This window comes from Sarcophilus harrisii, chromosome 1 (assembly GCF_902635505.1).
Source record: "Sarcophilus harrisii chromosome 1, mSarHar1.11, whole genome shotgun sequence".
NCBI classification, from domain to species: domain Eukaryota; kingdom Metazoa; phylum Chordata; class Mammalia; order Dasyuromorphia; family Dasyuridae; genus Sarcophilus; species Sarcophilus harrisii.
In genome coordinates, this window is record NC_045426.1 from 372,314,785 (window position 1) to 372,338,442 (window position 23,658).

At 31.3% G+C, this 23,658-nt stretch overlaps 1 protein-coding gene across 1 annotated transcript in view; it reads right to left on the reverse strand.

The window, feature by feature from the left end:
• PIK3C3 (phosphatidylinositol 3-kinase catalytic subunit type 3) overlaps positions 1 to 23,658 on the reverse strand; it is a 179,252-nt gene that overhangs the window by 20,614 nt on the left and 134,980 nt on the right. The window contains exon 23 of the mRNA XM_031946013.1: positions 15,095 to 15,185. Within this exon, the coding sequence (XP_031801873.1) occupies positions 15,095 to 15,185 (91 nt within the window). The remainder of the gene's footprint in view (positions 1 to 15,094; positions 15,186 to 23,658) is intronic.

Below are 23,658 nucleotides of genomic sequence, written 5' to 3' on the forward strand. Positions count from 1 at the left end.
AAAAGTTTTATGCTTAGGACAAAATATTTACATAAAATAGTTAATAAAAATAAAATTCTGTTAGGCCCTTCTAACTTAAAAGTAAGATAAAATGAATAGGCTTTGACAAAGAGTTGGCTATGAGAAAAGAGTCTTTGATGACTTGGAGGATGGTGATATTTTCAACAATAATATGGAAGGTAAGAGGAAGGAAGTGTTTGAAGAGAAAAACAATGAGTTTAATAGCCATTAAACTCCTGAGTTTAAGATGGCTATGAGGATATCTGCTTTGAGATGTATAACAAGCAGTTGGAGAAGTGAGAGAACTAGATAAGTAGATCTGAGAATCATTAGCATAGAGGTAATTGAATCCATGGAAATTGATGAGATCACCAATTGAAGTAGTATGAAGGAAGAAGAGGAAAGCGGTCATTACAGAGTGCTGTGTCAGACACCCACATTGACAGGTGGAACCTGTTTGAAGATTCAGCAAAAGAAACTGGATAGGCAGAAATAAAACCAAGATAGAATACTGTCATGAAAACTTAAGAAATAAGAAAGTATCAAGAAGAGGGTGATCCATGTGTCAAATGCTACAGAGAAACCGAGGATAAAGACTGAGAAAAGGTTATTAAATCTGTCTGAGAAGTCAGGAAAAGATGGTGAGAATAGCTCATCAATTAGGGAGAAACAGAATGTTTGTTTTAGTATAGTAAAAATCCAGATGAGATTAGATAACACAGACCTGTAGAAGTACATCATGGTTTCATGATTTTCTCTATTTTTATAGTACATGAATAGGAGCAAAAGAGGAAAACTGAGTGGTTTTGCCAAAGGCTTAATCAGTAGAAGAAGAGATAAGGGGGAAGAGAGGATGGATAATAGTGTAGATTCGAGTTAGTTGGCCAAGGAGTAGGGATAGGGAGAAGAGAAAGGAAATCAAGATGACTATGAAGAATAGGGTTGGTTCATAAGGCATAATATAAGCAGAATAATAAAAGATTATGATAAGTAAAAGAAATTTTGGAATATATAAACAAGGAAGTGGTATGACTTCTAAGTGATATTAAGGTCAAAGATGCATCCCAGAGTCGGAGGTAGCCCTGGCTGAAGGCCTGATGGGGACCAGACAGAAAGAGGATGGCACTCTATGTAGCAAAAGTTCCCCTCCACCCTCCAATTCCACCACCTTCTCAAGCCCACTCTTGACTCAGACTTGCTCAAATCCAAGTAAGGATACCAGCAATTAATAATTATTCATTTATCCATTATACTACTGCTATCATTAAGAAATATTTTGCCAAGATTTCTTTTGGGACAAAATGTTAAAAGCAATTCTCTCTCCTTGTCCCTGGAAAACTAAAGAAAATGGTGATGTGTGAATTTTACTACTATCATTTGCTCTTGATTTCATATTAAATGAATGACAATTGAATTAATATTAAAATAATGCAAATGGGTAAAAATAGATACATGGAAAAGAATAAAGAGCAAAAAAAAAAAAAAAAAAAAAAAATCCTAGAGCTTCCTAAAGCTATTTTGTTTATACCATTTTGGCCTGTGTGGGAAACTTTTCCTACTTGTTGACTGTTTCATTCTTTATCTGTCCTATGGTTATGTTAGTTTGAATCTAGTATAGGATGGATAAGGGATTGTGATATGGAATTCAAACTCCAGTTATGATATATCTCATTTCATACCCATACTAGCAACAACACAAGCTTATAGGTCTTGTCAAACAGGAGAAGCATTTCATATGATGTCAATGATCCCATTCTAGCTATTACTAGGCTTGCAATGACTTGAATCTTTTGGTAACTCCTAAAAGACTACAAAAAAAAAAAATTATAAACTGATTGTGATCTATTAGTATAGTAAGTATCTAATGTCAAAATCACAGATACTTTAAACATTTAAGTTATTCTGATTGGTAAAATTGGCTGGCAAATTAAACTTATTATTTCCTGGGTAGATAAATCACCTACTCTGTCTTGCTTCAGTTTCCTATATATAAAAATTCAATGATGATATAAGAAATTCAACAGATATTTTAATTGCTGTAAGAAAAAACAAAAAAACAAAGATGCAAAGGATTTCTCTCAAGAGGATGTAATGAAGAAAAACTTGAAACACTATAATAACAATGGTTCTGAATATTTGTCACTTAATTTGAATGATACTAGGAGGGATATAATTAATGATAAACACAACTGGTGACAACTCTACTTTGAGACATTCAAATCTTACTTAGGATGCCAATTTTATACATAATAGCTCTTTTAACTTGAAAGGAAAGAACATTCTGTTGATGAGTTCTATACTTCCTGCTTGAAAGAATTTTCACTAAAAATATTCCCTAGAGAGTACAGCATTTCACATTAGAAGAATGTACTGTATCAGTGGACATTCTTGTAGCTAACCTTAGGTAATGAGAAGAATGTGCTCTTTAATACTTACATAATTATTTATATATCAATGAATCATTTATTCCTATGTGTCTAGTTCAAAGGTTATATTTATAATGAAAAATAGAAGCAAACTTTTTTTTTTTTTGGTTTAAATCCAATTGAAAACAGGTCTTTTCAGAAGTAGCTAGATGGCAAGGTGGATAGAGCACTGGCCCTGAAGTCAGGAGGACTGGAGTTCAAACCCGACCTCAGACACTTAATACTAATTGTGTGACCCTGGGCAAGTCACTTAACTCCAACTGCCTCAAACAAAACAAAAAAGCAAGTCTCTCTCTCTTTCTTTTTTTTTTTTTAATCAAATCTTCCAAATATTCCTGTTAAATCTAGAGGACCAATCTTCTTTACATTTAGTTTTGAATTTGACCACTTAGTTGAAATTCTAACTCTTTAAATTCAGTTTCAACTACATTGGAAAGAAATGACAATTATTGAAGCTATTAAAAAAACAAGGGAGAAGTCTATTCTTTTTTTTAAATGATTTTTAATTCGATGATCTCTTAAAATATATTCAACTGAATCTCAACTGAACTATTCACCAAAACAGCCAATTCTCAATTACTGTTATTTAATAGATTTTAGAACATGAATATATATTCATGCACATACACATATTGTATATACACAAATGCATATTAAATATATCTGTATACACACACACACACACACATATATGTATGTGTATGTATTTACATATCCCATGTTATTTTTATAAATAAACTTGGTATAGAGAACATTAGTCCAGCCTTTAAGACAGAAAAGTATGGGTTAAATTCCTGTTTCTGATAACATATTAATCATATGCCTTTGGGTGAGCAAGATACCTAACTTTCAGGCACCTTAGGAAACTCCTTACAATTATTTGCAGAGCATTTGTTGACCTACATTTGAAGATAGAGCTTCCTATCTTCCTACCAAACTTCTTGACTTTATGTTATCATCTATCAGAAGATTTGGGTTGTAATAGTAACCCATGTGACTAATCACAAAATGAATGAATAATATGTGATGGATATTAGAAATTTCTGACATTTCTAGCAAATGTTTGCAGTGATAACAATCATATTAGGCAGCGTACCTTACTGTGACCCTGCCTGTTATTCTCTAAGGGTTGCCTACTTTGCCCAATCTTCTTCTTAACTCTGACTCTCCAAAAACTTGGTTATTGAAAATGCAACATAATCTTTGTATAATCTCCACTCCTATTATTGAATAGGCCTAGTAAATTGCAAAATTACATTCCCCCACCAACACAAAAGTAGAAGAAAAAAAGAACGAAGCAGGGAAAGACCAGGAAAAAAAATCCAGAAAATGAATAATCACAAATTGAGTGTACATGTACGTACACACACACACACACACACACACACGTTTTGAAATGTGGTGTGTTTAAAATAGCTACAGCAAAACATAATGTTAAATGCAATTGATAACATAATTTCAAAGTTAAATATGAGTTTTAATTTAGTTAACTAAATTTTGGATTAAACATAACCTCAAACATGATTTTCTCATTTCTGGAGATGCAACAGTTGCATTGCTACTAATTACTGAAGCTTTCTTATTGTGTAAGACATTTCTGGGACTACCAATTCACAAGGACAATCACTAGAAAACTAAAGAAATGATCCTATTTAAAATCTCTAGTACTGATATCCTCTTAGTTAAATAGTAGGGAGAAATAAAATATTCCAGAAGAAAAGGGATCCAATGTGCCAAGAAAGAATATAATGAATTATTATTTTATAAATGTTATTTTTGGTTCATTTGCTATCAATACTAATTCATATTTACTTGAGATTGGAAAGTGTACAAGATGCTATAAGAAAACTACTATTTCTGCATTGGTGGTATTAGAAAATATAGAATCCAGAGCAGAAAAAGTTATATTAAGGAGACTGATATTATCTCCCTCCCAAACTGCAAATATACATTTAATAAATAAGCATAAAGCTAAAATCCAACATTTGTCAATAACCTGACATTTCTGAATTATAGTCAATTCTCAACTTTTTCAAGGGTAAAGTTCCTAGAAAATGGCACAAAATCAAAACCACAAATATTGAAATATATACTGAAACCATGGGAAATAGGAGTCATTAAGTTCCAATGACAGCTAAAACAATACACTTTTGCTAGATACCTGAAAATATACTTTTATCCATACAATTTTTAATAATTCTGAAGTGTAACCAAGAAATGACCCATAAAATGCAATATACAAAATAAAATTGTTCATGTGCAAAATATTTTTTCTTGTTAGTAATCCTCTAGAATTCTGTAACTTCTAGTACTAATATCTCAATTAAAAATCTAACATTAATTTCAGGCAAAATTAATTTTTTCATAACATATGAAATATATATGTCCTACAATAATAGATTTGCAGTTTCGTGTGCAAGCATCTTTTCAAAAAAAATTTCCTACTATGTTATGAAAATGCTTGTTTTATTCCATAAATTTAAAATAAAATTAAAATAACAATTCTCTTAGACAATTCTCATATTCTACCATAGTGCTTTAAAAAAAAAAAAAAAAAAAAAAAAAAAAAACTTGATTTGAGCTGGTCATGCCCAAAGTTTGGGATAAATAAGATTACTTTTCCTATATTATATGCCATTTCATGATTTTAAAGGTGACAAGTTGCATGTCTAGATACACTACACAAACACAAAAAACAGATGGTATATTATGGTGTTAAACTTTTCCATTTTTCTTAATCATGAAGTTAATCTCTTATTTTGAAAAATTTCAAGTTTAATATTATAGGCCATGGAGTCTTTGAAATAATATATTTTATGCATCATTTCTATTACCAGAGTTACATAAAAATGCATTTTTGAAAATAAGCTACATATTTATTGCAAATGGTCTAGTTACACACAGTGCTGACAGAACTGAACTGTATAGCAGCGCGAGCACCAACACACACACACACACACACACACACACACACACACACACACACACACATTCTTCCTAAACTAAAAGCTCTGTATCCTTGATCCTATCCCTCAAACCTCCTTCAGGATTTTATTCTCATCAGCCTTTTCTCTATTGAATCCTCAGTACCTTTCTCTTTACCACTGCCTACACATAATGCTCAGGATTCCTTATCCTGTCGATTATCTTATGGAAACATTTCCCAAGCTGCCTGACTCATCTTTTCCATTCCCACAACTATTATCTTAGTTCAGACCTTACCACTTGTAAGTACTATTCTACAGCATCTTGATTAGTCTTTCTACTTTCACTCTGTCCCAACTTAGCACACTGCAGAATAACTTTTCTTATGACTATAAGTTGTCATCCCTTTGCTCAGTGTTACCAGTGACCCTCAAATAAAGTTCAAGATACTCTACAATATAATATATCAAATTATCTTCTCAACTGTCTCATTTCCTTTTCTGTACCTTATTCTAGAACCAAAATGACCTACTCTGTCCTCAAAATATTCTGCATTCTGATTGCTCTGCATCTATTCATCATACTCTCTATATTCCAGGAATGACCTTTCTATTTACCTGTTGAATTTCTAAACATATTTTAAAGTACGACCCAAATTCTCTTTTCCAAGAAGCCTTGCTGATTTCCTATGACAATTATTACTCCCTCCAAGTCTTACTTTACTCATCTGTAAAATGGGGTTAAGTACCTATTATGCATTCCTTATAGAATTGTTGTGAAGCTCAAATAAGATAACATATGAATAGCATTTTGTACACCTAAAATGTACCATATGAATTGTCAGTTACCATTATCATTATAATTTCATTTTTATTTTTTAATGGAATTCAGATAGAAACCATCAAGGAAAAGTTACTTTCCTGCTATTATTTTTTTATACTTAATGTTCTATAGGTTACTTCATAAATCTACAAAATAGGGGCTATTTTAGTCAATGAAAAAAATCATTAAGACAAACTCATTTTCTGAAGGTTCCTGTTTTTTCCCTGATTACAATTCCAATAATAGAGAGGAAAAAAGAAATGATATATACCTCACCCTGTTCCCTTAGGATTCTGATTTCTTCTGCTAGGTTTTTGAAAGTTTTTCAACTTTCATGTTTTTTCAACATGCAACTTAAAAACTGAATATTTGCTATGATGTCTATTAAAAATGCTGCTCGTGAGGTCTTGTAAATCAATATTGTGTCTGAGTAACTATGTTCTATGTAACAGTTCCGTCTGTGATAATGATTAACTTTCAATATAGTTATGGATTAAATTCTTAAGGATATTTTGAGGTCTATTTGAGGTCTATTTTTCAACAAGGGGGATTTGCAATAGGCAAGTCCATAGAAGATAGCAGGTCTCTGATATACAGTACCAGGTCTTATCTACTTACTGCTTGAATTCATGTGTTAAATAATTTACTATTTCTTTGTATAATATATATTAATGTTTGGACTCCCAAAGAATATTCCTTATGTAATTTTTGGCAGTATTGACATGGACCCCTGCCACCACAAACCTCTCAAATTGTATAAGCAAATTTAGCCATCGATTTGAGTCATCTTTGTATGCAAAATGTGCATGGAGTTAATGTGGATGTTGCCCATGGCTCATGAAGGTCCTTTTTCATATTCAACAAATTCAATGGTATATACTTATCATTAGCTTGACTTCTTCCTGCTTTGAAAATATCTGTTAAAATTTTCTTTTCTTTAACTGGCACAGGTTGTTAATGGACTCTGTTTCATTAATTTTGTATTATATTATATTAAGATATTTTTCAATCTATTAGATCTATTTTATAGCTTTCAAATCATATAAGATTTCTATCATGTAGGTGTTTTTAAGCTTCAATTTTAGGATGCATTAAGTTTCGAAAGATTTGAAGCAAAGTCTTCTTAAAAGCTGTGTTCTGAGAGGAGATTTAAGTATTGATTAATCCACTGGTTCAATGTGATATCTGTTCAAACACTTCAGTTTCTCTCTTTTCTTAGCATATATTAAAGCATTTTACACTTGGTAATTTTGTATCATTGAATAAAAATTACATGAGGTGAGAGAGGTATTATTATTATTATAATGGCAAGAATCATGCAAACTTAACTAAACTTTAGGTTGCAACTAGTGCTTAGTGAAATCCCTTGTATAGTGCTTTTTTTTTTTTTTTTTTTTTTTGCTGAGGCAATTGGGGTTAAGTGACTTGCCCAGGATCATACAGCTGGGAAGTGTTAAGTGTCGGAGGACAGATTTGAAATATAATGCTTTTAGTAAATATATTCCATGACTATTTATTGTTAAATATAAACTTAAAAAAAATTCTGAACTGATCTTTTTAAATGAAAATTCTTTTTGTAATATAATTTGGTTTAAGCATCAACAAACATTATCCCTCCAAAAAGTTTGAATTTTTCTAGATTGGGATTTCTTAAAGCGGACCAAGCAACCAAATTAAAAATATATTCAGTACCCATTTTGAACCCAGTACTGAACTGTTTTCAAATTTCTAACATGTTTGTTTCGTTTTTAGCTTTATAAACTTGAATTTACATGTTGTCCACATTACAGGTCAATTACTTCTCTTCTGTCTAACATTTATTTCACTTATAACATAACTAGTATATCCACACTTCTGTAACGAAAATAATTAAAACTAAAAGTTATAACTAAAAAGACACCCACCCACACCCACACCCAGACATCTAACATTAGGTAGTTTTTCTACCTCCAAACTTAAGAAACTAATCAATTACACAATCCAAAAGAACTTTATTCTTCTTGAACAAAATAAAAAAAAAAATGAAGTGTTTTTCCCCAATGAGTAAACAATGAAGTTTTCTTATTACACAAACTGTCAAACTGTATAATCTGTACTTACTTTTGTAGGAATAACATGACAAAAACTGGTATTTTCCATTCATATATTTCAACTAGAATATTTTACAGGTATTAGACAGAAGTGATAACTAGGCAATATGTTTTCAGTTACATGTGGAGGTTGATTATAAAATTATATCCTAATAGCTGATCCATAGTAAGTTAAAACATTACTGGAAAGATGATGATGCTCAAGAGTATACAGCTCTGATGCTTCAGATCCTGCTTTTTAGCCAATTCTGGAGTGGATAACTTTTTTTTTTTTTTTTTTAGAATTTTGTACTTCTGACAATTAGAGATAATTTCATCTCAGATGATTCCCCTGGGCACCATATTCAGGTATTAGACACTATTTAATAAGTTGGGAAAGAAACAACCTCATCTCGCTTAAAATTTGATTTTCCTAGAGACAATCTGTAACTACCTAATCCATGTCTATTGGTAGAGAGCCTAAGGCTCATATTTTTTTTTGCCTCAGTCAGAACTAAATGTCTACTGTCTTTTTTTTCATTCCTAGGAATTAATTTACATTATTTCACTTTAAAGACAGAAAAAGTAGCTTGAAATTCCTGATCTGCCTCAGAAGTATGTAATTTTCTTGTTACTAAAACACTGTACAAGGATAGACACTTAGAAAACATCTCTCTTATTTATATTGAATATTCAACCTGCCTTTGATAGCAGGACAATCTATAAATTTGCTCTCTCAGGTCTTACATACTCAATATATAAAGTTATTCACTACAAACAAAAAGCTGAAATTCATTTACAGAGTAAAATTCATTATCTTTCTGAAAAGTTTAAATGCAATTTTTACTCTTTTGACTACAAACCTCAAAACAGCATTTGAAAACACTATTTTGCATCTATTAATACAAAATGAGTTAAGATTTTCACTTGAAATAATTTAATGTTTTGTATCCCTTAAGTAATAAAGCTTTTTATTAAAATAATTAAAGTCTCCTTAGAGATATCCATATTAACAAAAATTCTTTCCTTCTACACATTTCCTAAAGGCTTAATCACACACACACAAAATACAATAACAACAAAACACAATTTTGATTCATCAAGTTAAAATGAAAAGTTTTAACCTAATCATCATTTTCTTGCTGAGTTCACTTGATTATTTTAGCAGAACTAGATAATTTTTTCTCTTGCCTTGAATAAAGCCTAGAATCAAAAATATAGAACATTTTAACAGAAGCAAATGATTATAATTGAAGCTTTTAATTATATAAAAAAAAATAAACAGAAATAGTCTCTTCCCTGTATTACAACATGGATACTAGTGAAACAAAAAAGAAATACATTGCTAAGCTTTCCATGAATATGATATTATGGTCTGAATGGCTATTGACTTTACAGACACCAAACAGAATTTAATTTTACAAGTCAGACCAAAATGGATCTTTAGCTAATTTGGAGTTGCATGAAATATATATAGATTTTTTTGTTTAAATTTAAGAAATATTGATTCAGAAGCTGAAAACATCTATTTAATTCTTCCACAAAAAGTACACTATTATCTTATTAAACAACTTTGAACAATCTTGTCATGATTGAAAGGCTCATTCCTTATGATTTAAATTTATTATAATCTATGTTCTACCTTAGTATTCCTATATGAAGTCTTTATAGGTATTTTTTTTTTAATTAGAGGTAAATTTAACCACACTGGGTCTGTCTTTAAAACATCTACTATTCATTTTGTTACACACCAATTGATTGTGGATGCTATAATAATTCTTTGAAAACTAGTACTCCATTTACAATCTCCTAAAAAGAATATCTGTTCTTAATGGTATCACTCACCAGTCATACAAAGTAACAGCTTAGCACTGCTAGTAACCCACTACAGTATTTATTTTTGCACATTTTACTAATATGGGGGAGAATGTGAATGCTTCATAAGGTGAATAGGCATGGATAGGTTGTGATGTGCATTATCACTGAAATATCTGTATCAATGTTACAGATCTATTAAGAGAATTAAGTTTTACACAAATCAAAAGAGCAGGAAAAAAATTCCTTAACAGGATAATACTTTTTGAGTGTATTCTATCTCACATTTTTCTGTTTAAATACTCCCTCCTTACCTCGTCTTATTCTTACTCCTGTCAAATGCTTAGAACCTTTTTTCTTCAACCCAGACTCCTAAGATGTCTCCTGGCTACCCTTAGATTAAGAAGAGTTCATAGTTTCTCCCCTGTACCTTATCTCCATATGAAATACTTCTGTTTCTAACATTTCAGTTTTATAAGTATGCTTTTATTTTTTACTCTTTTTTTTGACCTATTATTGTTGTCATCAATGTCAGGGCTAAAGTTCATTAACTGGCATATCCATCAAGGATCTGTAAATCAGTAGACTGTGATTATGTGCAAAACTTTTCAACCTAGTGGTTGATTTTACTTAAGTACCCCCATTAGAAAAGGTTTGTGAAAGAATATGAGGAAGAAACCTCAATATAAAATACAATATATTATTTTGCTCAGTTAAATAAGTAGTATCTTGATGTGCTGATGATAGTTTCTGTGGACAGCATTAAACAGCTAAATAGACTACATAAAAGAGATCTGAAGGATAGTTCCCAAAATAATTTGCTAATTTGCAAAGTAACAGATGTAAGCTATTTGATGAACATTAGATATAATACAAAATAGTTTGCTGTTTACTTAAATTTTGATCAGATTATCTGGATATCCTTTCTCCATATTACTCTAAATTACAAACATAAAGAAGGTAGGAATTATTTTTCTGTAATTTTCTTGGTTAGGAGGAAAAAAAACTGGTGGAAAATGAATTGCCATTTGTATAACTAAAGTTGGAGAGAGTAAATAATCATTTAAAGTTGTTATTATTTCATGCTTAGCCATCCAGTGAAATATTAAAATACTGATGATGATACTGTGCTAAAGCCAGAAATTCTGTGGGAAAAAGAAAATTCTATCAAATGAGTTTATTCTGATTATATATCAAATACCACATACCATAAATATGAATTAAAACTTTATAAGGTAGAAAAATCAATACATAGAGAAAATAAGCAGTATTTTTAAAAGGCAAAGAATCTTGACATACTTACATATGAACTCTGCAAATGTCCTAGACTGAAAATGATATCTTAAAACCGTATATCACTTTATAGTTTACAGAGCACTTTTTCATACATTTTTATTTGAACTTCACAACAATTGAAGAAAAGAAAGTAGTACTAAAACTATTATTTCCATTTTACACATGAGAAAAGTGAAGTTCAGAAGTTAAGTGATCTTTTAAAGGTCATTTTAACTAATGTGATTTATGTTCCTCAAGGAAGGACTTTCAAATAAACTTGGTCATGTTGCTTCAAGTGATATGAATAATTTGCTTTTTTGCCCAGGGAACAATTAATGAAATTTAAGCAGCAAAACCTGTGACACTGGCCTGGGGACGCTCAAACACTGTTAGGGTGTTTCATCCCTCAATAGGCTGATTAGGAATGCTAGGCCCAGCTGTGCTTTAGAGACATGGCTCTGGGTAAAAAGTAACCAACACACCCCTGAGTGCAGAGACTCTGGAGCAGGAATGCTGCTGGCTGTGGGCTCTTGCAAGAGGGTAGAGGTCTTGGTTTGGGGTTCCTAGTCAGAAGGGAGAGCAGAAGGGAAGCTTGAGGCACCAAAACTACACCCCCATGATTAGAGGTGCAGTAATAGCTCTTATTAAAAATAATAATAAACTGGCTAAGAAGAAAGAACCCCACCATCGAAATTTACTATAGAATCAGGGAAGATTAGGGTTCATCTTCAGAGAAGGACACTGAAGTAAAAAAAGCTTCTACCCCCAAAGAGTAACATGAAATGCTCCCTGCCCAGAAAGAATTTATAGAAGAACTCAAAAAAGAATTTAAAAATCAAATGAGAGACATTGAGGAAAAATTAAAATAAATAAATAAAAAATCCAGGAAAACAAGATTACAGTTTTAACCAACTAAAAAAGGAGGTACAGAGTCTCAGGGATGAATATAATTCTTGAAAACTAGAATTGGGCAAAAAGAATTCAGAGTAGCTATGAACAACCAAGAAATAATAAAACACTATTAAAAATGGGAAAACAGAACAGAATGTGAAACATAAGAAAAATGAAAACAGATCATGAAGAGTAAATATAAGAAAATTTGTACTGCTAGAAAGTTGGGACCAAAAAGAGAACCTAGACTCAATAATGCAGGAAATAATCCAAGAAAATCATCCTGTAGAGATAGAAAATGAAAGGAAAATAAAAATAGAAAAAATTTACTGATCACCACCTCAAAGAGATCCTTTGTGGAAAATACTCAGGAATATTATTGCCAAATTTTGAAACCGCCCGATCAAAGAGAAAATTTTGCAAGAAACAAGAAAAAAACAATTCAAATATGCTGGGGCTACAATTAGAATTGTACAAATCATATCAGCAGCTACAATAAAAGCTCACAGGTCCTGGAACAAGGGTGTCTATCAACAATCAAAAGAACTAGACCTGTGGCCAAAAATATCATATCCAGCAAAATTATAAATAAAATGGACATTCAAAAAAACTTGCAGATTTCAGGATTTTCTATCAACCAAACTCAAACTTTTTTAATTTTTATTTTATTATTATTTTTATTGTGAGGTAATTGGAGTTAAGTGATCTGCCTAGATTCACACAGCTAGGAAGTATTAGGTGTTGGAGACCAGATCTGAACTCAGTACTTCCTGACTTCAAGGCTAGTGCTCTATCCACTGAACCATCTAGCTGCCTTACAAACACAAACAACACAAAAATTAACATCATAGAACCAATATTAAAAATAAATTTTAAAGAACTCAACATGGACATACTGTTTAAACATGAACAAATTGTTCCTGGTCTTTTTACATGGGAAATGTATACTCTATGTTTAAGATTCACATCAATAATAGGATAGCATTGGCAGAGTTAAGGTAAAAATAGTAATCATGTTATACAAATGAGGTGCAGAGGAAGAATAGACACAGAGGCATGGTATGGGAGGAGGAATCAGTTGTGAAAACCTTCTCACATCAGGAATGGATTCAATAGGCAACACTACATATATATATCATGAAGGGGAATATCACTCTCCAAGATCTATAAAGAAATAAGGGGAGTAGGATAGGTGGATGGGGAAGCAAACGGTGAGGGAAGAAGACAAAGGAGAACCCTTGAGTGGGGGGGGAGAGGAGAGGTTTAACTAATAGCAAGGCAAGTTAAGGAACAGAATTTAATTAAAGTCAGGAGGCACAGGAAAGGTACACGAGCCTGCACGTGCGTGCTTGCTTGTGCATGTGCGCGCGCGTGTGTGTGTGTGTGTATCTATCTATGATGGGGATGAAAGGGGAAAAAAAGAAAAGTAAATAAGGTATACAGCAGAGAACCACAGAACAATTTACAAGGAAGGAAAGAAAAAATGGATATTCATGAATATAATTTCTTCTACTAATATATACATTTTATTGATCTGGTAATTTCTTGTTTTATATTTTGAATCCTCCCTGATATTCTGCTGGGCACATGACAATGTTCTCTTTTTGTTTTGCTTTATTTTGTTTTGTTTTCCTTTTCTGTTTTTCTTACTGTTTTTTTTTTCAAATAAAATAAATAAAAAAACTCATTTTGTGATACAATACATTTTAAAATATTCTGTCACATTTTCTACATTATCATTTTATTGGAAAAATTATAGGATTTTAGCTATCAATAAAATGTATATAATAGAAAACAACTGTTTTTTTGAAATACCCTCTTTGAAAAAAAAATTTGTTTTAAAATCCATTTAACTGAGCCAAAACTCCAGAGATATTAATAAGATATATAGCAACAGAAAAAGTGCGTGCTTCTTCTAAAAACTATCAGACTTAAAAAAAAAAATCACAATAAATATATAACTAATCAAATAGCTGGGAAAAAAGAATATTTTCAAATGAAAAGTTTTTCTTTTCCCCAAATTGAAATAGATATGGAACTAATAAAGAAGAAGAGTACTGTATCTAAATTGGCAGAAGAAATTGGAGATTTCACTTGACAAATGCTATCAAGATTTTCATAAAATACCTCAAAAAGAAGAATAAAATCAATTTGAGGAACAATGAGGCTATGACAGAGATGAATGGGATGAAAATAAGCAATAAGATAGACTACGAAGGCAGCAGATGCCAAAAGGACAGAAACTTTTGAAATCTGGTGTAACAGTTGAGTATAGTAAAGGAAATTTATATCAGCCAATTATATTTTTTGATGGATGAGCTATAGTCAACGTCAAAAAATAAAATTACAAAAAGCAAAGCATGTCAAAAGCCAGTGAGTGTCATGAATAGTCTATTTGGTCTTGGCAGGAACACGCTTCTTTACTTAAACATCCACAAGTTGGATAAAAGAATTTATGGAATTCTGTATCATAATCTAACTATAAGACTAAGAAATAACAAAAAACGCATTCCCAAAGTTACTTTCTGTCGTGATAAAAATGAATGCTAAAATGAGATTATATTAAAATGATATGTAACATATAGGCAAAGTAAACATATAGGCAAAACACATGTCTGGGATAATAAAAGAGAAAATGGCCACCTTTATTTTATTAGTATCTAATAAAGGGACCTGGAAACTATTTAAGCAGTTATATTAGGACTTGTTGATTATTTACAATGAGTTCCACAAGCATTCTACCCAGGCATCTCCATTCCTAAAATCAAGCCATCTTCTGTCAATTTTACCATTCAAATAATCTTATAAATTATAACATCTCCATGGCTTTATCTGTTAATATTTTCTGAAAAAAGAAGCTTCATAGTTTACCTTTTTTACAGTCTTATCTGGTTCAAGAGCAATATCTGGAATGTTGGCATCCACCATAAGAGAAAACAAATTCAAAATCAGGTTGGAATACCTAAAAGGATCAGGAGTTAAGAGAAGAAAAGGAAGAAAAAGATAGTCAGTATTCTGCATTTCTCGCATATCAACAATTCATGACATAGAAATAAACATTTTCTTTTTAAACAATAAATAATTTATTTTTTCTGGCAACCACCATTTCAAGTAAATTAAAATATCAAATGAGAAAATAACTTGAAATATGTTAGATAGCACTATAATTATTATTAAGATATCTAGATCTTTCATAAAATGCCTTTACTCTGTGACAGCTTGGTACAAGACATTAATTATACTGCTATTCTCTAGTTCTCTGTTGAATCGGAACCTAAACTCCAAGAAGTCGTCTTAGACCAAACATTCCCTGGATAAATCCTCTCCTTTATTAAGTTTGTCAGCATTTTTGGCAATGCTTGTTACAAAGGATGAAACATAGCTAATACATTCTCATAAGGACAATATTTGATTTCAAATGCATATTTGACAGCTGGAATACAGTATCACTTATTCCTGCTGAACAGGGCCTTCTATAATATCAGCTGTTACCCAGTTGAATGTAACACTTATGGCTGAAGTACGTGTCTGATAAACACTTGTTGACTAATAGACTGGTGGAGGGGAGAACACCTAGTAAATTTTTGTATGAAAAGTAGAACCAGAAATATGAACTGAAGACATTCATATAGTTCAAATATAAGTTAGAGAAATCAGGAAACTGAAACAATCTAGTAATGCAAGGGGAAGGAGATAGAAGAGAAACAAAGAATTTGATTTTTAAAGTCAAATTAGACATTCTTTTACATCAATCCTTGGGGAGGAAAATATATATCATTAAGCATGTGCTTCATATGGGTGTCTGACAGTAAAGTGCCTTCGTCCCCAGATAAAAATAGTACAAATTTTAATTTTATTCTCCATTTGTCTAAACTAAAGGGAATTGATCATTTGGAGATATCTATTTTATTGGCATTTTTCGTTTGCAAACTCACTATTGTAATAGTAGGTTTGTATTGAACTTTTTTCTCCCCTTAATAAGGAAGTTTATTCAAAGAATGACAAGTACAAGATATATCATAAAAGACTCCATCATAAATTAGTACTAGCAGAGAAAATCACTAGTGTATGATAACGACACTTGGAATACAATGGTAATGTTAAGTTCTAGTGACAAAATGACCATCTAAATCATAAATTGCCCATTTAACATTTTCAAAAATTTACATTACCCATGAAAGTCAGCAAAGGCTATATTAAAATTTTTTATCCTGATAAAGTCTTTTAATCTTCACTAAAAATAAACCTTAGACAATTAACTTTTCTCTTACAGAAGAAAACATTACTTAATAAATTGGGTGTAGCCTAAAGAATTTGGATCTCAATGTGAATTTACTACTGACAAAGAATTTCTGTGCGAGGTTAAACAAATCACTCAGTTACTCTGAAGTTCAATGGCCACAGCAGGTATTAAAAAAAAAAATACACTTCAATTATTTCTCCTTTTAAAAAAGAATAATTTCCAACAGCTAATTGTTAGAACTAAAGATATATAAACACAAATTTTTCACAAATAGATTGTGGCCATTCTAAGTAGATGGAAGGAGCAAAGTGGGCAGGGGCTGGCAGAAAAGGAATGAGAACTATGCCTGTCAACTCAAGTGGTACTTCCAACTAGAAGTTGTTATCCCTTCAAGTCTTGTTTCTTTATATATATTTTCCATATGTATGTATGTATACATGCATGTATGGCTTTGTATCACCAACACTTATTGCCTGCCTTATACTAAGATGATGTTCAATAAATGCTTGTTGAATGGAGTAATATTTGGAGGGAGTGGGTGACTGAAAAAATTATTGCATATTATGTGGTTAATTTATTTAAATGGAAAACTAAATGGATGTGTTTATATATAAAATTAAGTTGGCTATAGTGGTTCACTGTATTTAAAAGTAAATATATGGAAAGACATTAAAACCCTCACATTATTTGATATCTAAAATTTCCTTACTTTTTAACTAAGATAAAACCTGTCAAATCAGTTACATTTTTCCCTTTTCACATCTGTGTTTATACTTTATGCTATTGTGTAAGCATCCCATTCTATCTCCACCTTATTTTTATTGCCTAGAATTGCTCTATGCTGATAATGGCTTCAAAGATTTCTAATAACCTTTAAATCTGTTTTTCTGGCCATGGCTGCTCCATTTAATATGTGCTTTCTATTTTGTATCACTGCCCTCTCACTTAATGCTTTTACATCTGTCAGCATTAACTTACACTTTCCATTTATTGGACCAGTCACCAGTGCAATCCTCAGTGAATCTGTTGGTCATACTGTCTTTCACCATTAACTATAAGGTTTTTTTTTTTCTCCCTTTAGTATACAGTTTTTAAATGGATGCTTTTGTATTGGATTTCATCTTTATCTCAGGCACATTTTTGAAAAATGAAGATAGAGAAAATATCCTTTCATATACTACACTGAAGAACTCAGTATAACTGAATGTGAGTTTTTAATCATCTTTTTTTCTTTTTTCCTTCATTTTCCAATATATTTCAGAATGAAGTTTAAACATTTTGTTAATTGAAAAGCTTAATTAATAAGCTTTTTCTATCAAGGGAGAGTAGTATTACGTATGTGTATGCGTACACACATTAATTACTCCTGTTGCATTTTAATTCTTGGTCCATTATATAGAAACACAACATTTTATTAAACATGTTGTGATAGTGTTGAAAGGTGGACTAGCTATTTGTAATCTGATGTGGTCATTTAGCAGATAATGCTAGTTTTCTTTGAGACTGGTTCCCTGAGGAAATACGGAATATCAATGCACATTTTAAACACAAGAGGAAAAAAGTAATGGATAACTTAGAAGACCTGGTTTCTGGTCTGATACTAACTAGCTATATGACTATGGATAAGGAATTTACCTTTCTGGGCCAAAGTTCCTCAAACATGTATCATCACATTTTTAAAAAAAGTTATTTGTATAGAACATATTGGAGTATTAGACTTGTAAAGGAAAAGGGAAGACTGGAAGGGGCTAAGAATCTGGCATGTTTCAGCTATACTTGGCATCACACCCAGATCTTATCCTACCGCTTCTAAGCCATAGTAATATATAAATGTCCAATTAAATTCAACTAAATTTGTTTTTTTTTTTAATTTGGAATTCTTTTAAAAGGCTATGCATTTCTAAAATTGTTTTCTACATCAGCTGATTGTGATATGCTTTATCATCACGATATAAAAAGTTTGGGGACAGAATGAAAAAAAAAAAGTTCCATCAAAAAGAAAGACAATAAAAGCAAATTACTATCACACATTGTATTTAAAAAGATATGTTCCCAAGAACTATTTTAAATAATTGTTATAACTTCTTGCCTGGTAATAAAATTAATTTATTAAATTTAATTTGGGATACCATGTATATATTTAAAATTCCTTTCTCAAAAATCATAATATATACCAATAATTGGTTTTTCAATAATCATATTTAATATGGATTGAAAGAATAAACTAAAAATATTTTTCTCTTACAACAGTATATCAGTTAATTTTCAAGTTGTAGTTAACAAGTTAACAGATCATTCACATTTGTATTCTGAAAGTACTGGAATTCATGTATAAACATAAAGGTCTGAGTTACTGGAGTCAAAATAGTTTAAATGAGTGAAAAGCACACTTAAGACAAAAGTCAAATGGAATTTCCCAGCTTTTTTTATACTGAAAAATATAGTCTCAGTTGTGTGTGTGTGTTCTTCATCTACCTAGGTTTTCTGGTATGAATTTATTAAGCCTGTTTGTTTTTTTTTCTTCTAATGACCATAGATCTCACTGAGAAGGCCCCATACCATTCTGGAGCTTGATGTAATAAGTACAACACCATGCACAAAAGAAATGTGGAGAACTTCACTTTTTAAAAGGAAATCTCTCTTCCACTTAGGCTATATGAAAAGCATTATACATGACACTTAATATCTTTGTTACACATTTTCCTGTTTTATATTTTGCACGATAGTAATATTCAGAGGACAAATGAATAAATATAGTTCTTTGACATTCATATATTTTCTTATGATTTTAACAGATTCACTGTATAGGTGAATATGAAGAGAGTTCTAAGATCTACATTTGCTCTTTTATGTCAAATGCTTTGTAATAAGTAATAAACACATCAGAATCATATATTCTCTACATAGTTATTCCATTTACATATCTTCATAAAGAATATCCTTAGTGAAAACCATATTCAAAAAATAGAGAGATAGAGAGGAAATTTTTGGATTGGTAGCTGTAAATGCATTCTTATTTGGCATTTTGATAATGCCTTTTTACCCCATATTTTAAAAATAATGTGCTCTTTGACACTGATGCATTCAAAAGAATACCAGCTCAAAAATAAGACATGTTCTACTCTGTTCTGCAATACTTAAAACCCGAATGACCTTTATCAAGTTATGTAACATCTCTGGGTCTCAACCCAAAAGACAAATCTACAAATGGATATCATCAGATGGTCAATATTGAAATTAGGTTTATTATATACATCAAAGAAGTTCTATACAGTCGATTAAAATAAGTCCTAGGACTCAGATTATGTGCTTCTTATTGCAAATTTCATTCTTAAGAAAATGAAGAAACTGGGGAAGAAATGAAGAAAACAAGGAAAACTATCAGACCATCATAGGTATGATCTAAGTAACAACCAATATGAATATGAAGTGGAAGTGAAGAACAGATTTAAGGAATTAAATATGGCAGATAAGAGTGCCTAAAGAACTATGTTCACAATACTATAGAGGACACAGCAATAAAAACATTACAAAGAAAAAGAAAAGCAAGAAAGCAAAGTAGCTATCCGAGGAGGCTTTACAAATTGCTGAGGAAAGAAGGAAAGTAAAATGTAAAGGAGAAATGGAAATACCCAATAAATACAGAATTCCGAAGAAAAGAAAAAAGATGAAAAGATTTTCTTTAATGAGCAATCCAAAGAAGTAAAAGGAAAACAAGATGGGGAAAAATAAAAGATCTCTTTAAGAAAAGAGCTACTGGGGCAGCTAGGTGGTGGAGTGGATAGAGCACCAGCCCTGAAGTCAGGAGGACCTGAGTTCAGATCTGATCTCGGACACTTACACTTAAACACTTTCTAGCTGTGTGCCTCTGGGCAAGTCACTTAACTGCAATTGCCTCAGGGGAAACAAAAAGAAAGAAAAAAAAAGAGATATCAAGCACAATGTTTCATGCAAAATGGGCATGATAAAAGTCAAAAATAGGAGGGACTTAACAGAAGTAGAGATTAAGAAGGGATAGAAAGAATAACAAAAGAACTATACAAGAAAGATCTTGACATCACCAACAACATAATAGTGCAATTATTGACTTAGGAGTCATACATCCAGGAGAATGAAATCAAGTGAGATTTTGGAAACATTATTAACAATAAAGCTAGACACAAATATGAACTAAAAGTAATAAAAAAAAAAAAAGTTAAATTGAAGGTCTTAGGGTAAGATACAACTTTATCTGACATAACAAGTATGACTAGAAAATTGTTTGGGAATTTGGGAATCATGAACAGAAGAGGTAAAAGTGAAAGCAGGGTAGCAATACAAACTAAGAAGATATACTTTGATATTACTATTACTGTGACTAGCTTATCTCATTTTTCGGTCATACAACTCTCTGGTAACATCTTTTCTTTTGATTTGACAGCTAATGTAAAAAACAACACTTCACATATATGAGAATTATGCTATATGAGAATTAAACTTTAAAAAAAAATTTTTATATTAAATATATAGATTACAGAAAACAACTAGAAATTGGAGATTTTTCAAAAAGGAGGTAAAGGTAATGTGAAATTATAACAACAATAGTAGCTAATGTTTTGTAGCACTTCAGGGTTTGTTAAGCACTTATTTCCTTATTTTATCCTCATAACAACTCTGATAGGTGCTATTTTGACCATTTTGCTTTGAGCTTTGTATATCTGAAGATATACGTATATGTATGTGTGTGAAAGTATATGTGTATGTATGTACATTTGGAAATATATGTATATATTATGTATGTATAACTGGAGATATATACATGTATAGAATGTATATATATATATATGTGTGTGTGTATGTGTGTGTGTGTGTATGTATAGTAATAATTCAAATGATCTATCATTTTACTGATACAGCTATGCCACCTATTAGTTCAGACTGCAACCAAATTTTTATTTTCATGTCATCAAATATCAATACACATTTTGCCTTGATTTGGAGGATCTTGTCAAAATTTTAATAGAAATTTCTACCTCTTTATTGTCTGTAACAGATGTTACAATATAAGCTATAATTATCCTTAGGTTAATCTCTTTGCTTATGTTCATTGTGAGCATTGAATAGCAAGATAACCAAGTGCTCCATGAAATTATGTTTTTTATTGCTTTGGAGGCACATAATGAAAATTTCACTCTACTAATGTTTTATCTTCTAAATTTGTACAAATGAAAAAGAATGTTGATGTGGTTCAGTTCTTCTAACACAGATTTACTGGCAATTGGATAAAGAGCTCATTTATATTATAACAGTAATATTTATAAACAATCTAAAATTACTATTATTATTAGATCCTTCTCACACCACTGAGGAATCAAAAGGTCCAAGAAGGATTGAGGACCATTTTGCATTTTTCTTTTCCTTAAAAATTTCTATGCACATAGAATTAGTGGTAGTATAGTAGATATAAATAAATCAATGTCCACCAGGAAGAAGATTCTTAATTAACTGGTCCTAGGGAGTTATGATTGGTCCTAGCAAAATAACTGGCAGATATGATTATTAAGCTGCTGTCAGTGACCTGAGAGATAATGTAGGGAAAATGTAGGAATGGGGAAGGAATGATTATCTTACTTTAAAAAAAAAGAAAAAGAAAAAGGGTATTTTATATAAAAAACACGAGTCTAATTCAATTTCTGACGAAATTCTAATTTTTTTGTTTGTTTCTTAAAAATAGGTTTCTTTACCTTGCCTACAATGACTACTCATGGGTTTGATCGCACTAATGACCAATATGGAAAACTCAACTTACTCAATATCCACGTGGGCCAGTTTGCCCTTCCTTAGGCAACCCTTTTTTTTCCTGGAGCTTATATTTGTGCTTGATTTCGTGACAATACCTGATCAGCTTTAGTTCAATGAAGCTCAGAGTCCCAAAGCACAAGGAGTCCTCCAGTTTCATTCTCCCCATTAGGAGAAATTGTAGCCATGTACCACTATATCCAGCTTTAAATTATTTGGTAAAAAAGGATAGTTATTAACATCTAGAAAAGGATTATGAAGATCATAGAGAGCCTTTTTGTAATATTATAAAACTGATAGATGAAGGATTGTTATAGATATCCTTTGTCTAGATTATGCCAAAATATTTAAAATATTATTTATATGGAAATGCTGGAGAGTTGGAAAAAGACAACAGCATAATCTGGAGGATCTGGAAGTTGTTTAATGAAAAAATCTTCCAAAATTAATGGTTTAATAACAACTTTTAAGAGCATCTTAGTGGAATGCAGCAGGGTCTGTGCTTGGCTCTAAAATATGCAAGATTTTTATCAATAACTAGGAAAAATGCATATGTGACATGTTTATGAAAACTAAAGATGGCATAAATATCAAAGGCATAGATAAAAAAGAGCATGACACAGGATTTAAAAAGCAAAATCAAGCTCCATGAAGATAAATACTATTTTTATTTTTGTATTCCTAGTACCTGATACATAGTAGGTATTTAGTGAATGCTTATAGAATTTAATTGAAAAAAGATTGAGTATGTTTGAAAAAGATCTGGGTATTTAAATAGTTTTCAAGCAAAATATGAGTCAATAACTTCACATATTGTAGAAAAAACTAGTAAAAATTTTGGACTTTGTTAAAAAGAGTAGTGTCTAGAGGTAGGGAGGTGCACTGTGTCGTCTCCTGTTTAGAGCATTATTTGTGTTCCGCTTAAGGTACAAAATTTTAAGAAGGATATTGAAAGCATAAGTGCAACCACAATGGTCAACAATCTAAAAATTATGGCATATAAGAATTGATTAAAGGAACTGGACATGTTCAGTCTAAATAAGAAGGCATAGGGGGAGTCACTCTATGTAGGACTCTTACATGCAAGAGGGACTAGATGTTTTATTTGTATGCAGAGAGCAGAATTAGGAGCAATTGGTGCCACAGGACAGAATTAGTCAGTCAAAGAAGCTTTAACCTCTTTGTAAAGAAAAATCTCTAAACAATTAAAACTATTTAAAAATAGAATTTGGCTGTCTTAGGTATTAAGTTTTACTTCAAAAGGCGTCTGAAAGTGAAGTTTGGATGAATTCTTAGTTAATAAAGGGTTAGACTAGATTGATAACCAAGGTTTCTTCCAGCTTTAAGAATCTGTGAAACTTGGACCCAAAGATTCAAGGACTGGGTTTTTCAAGGTACTGCTACAAGTATAAAG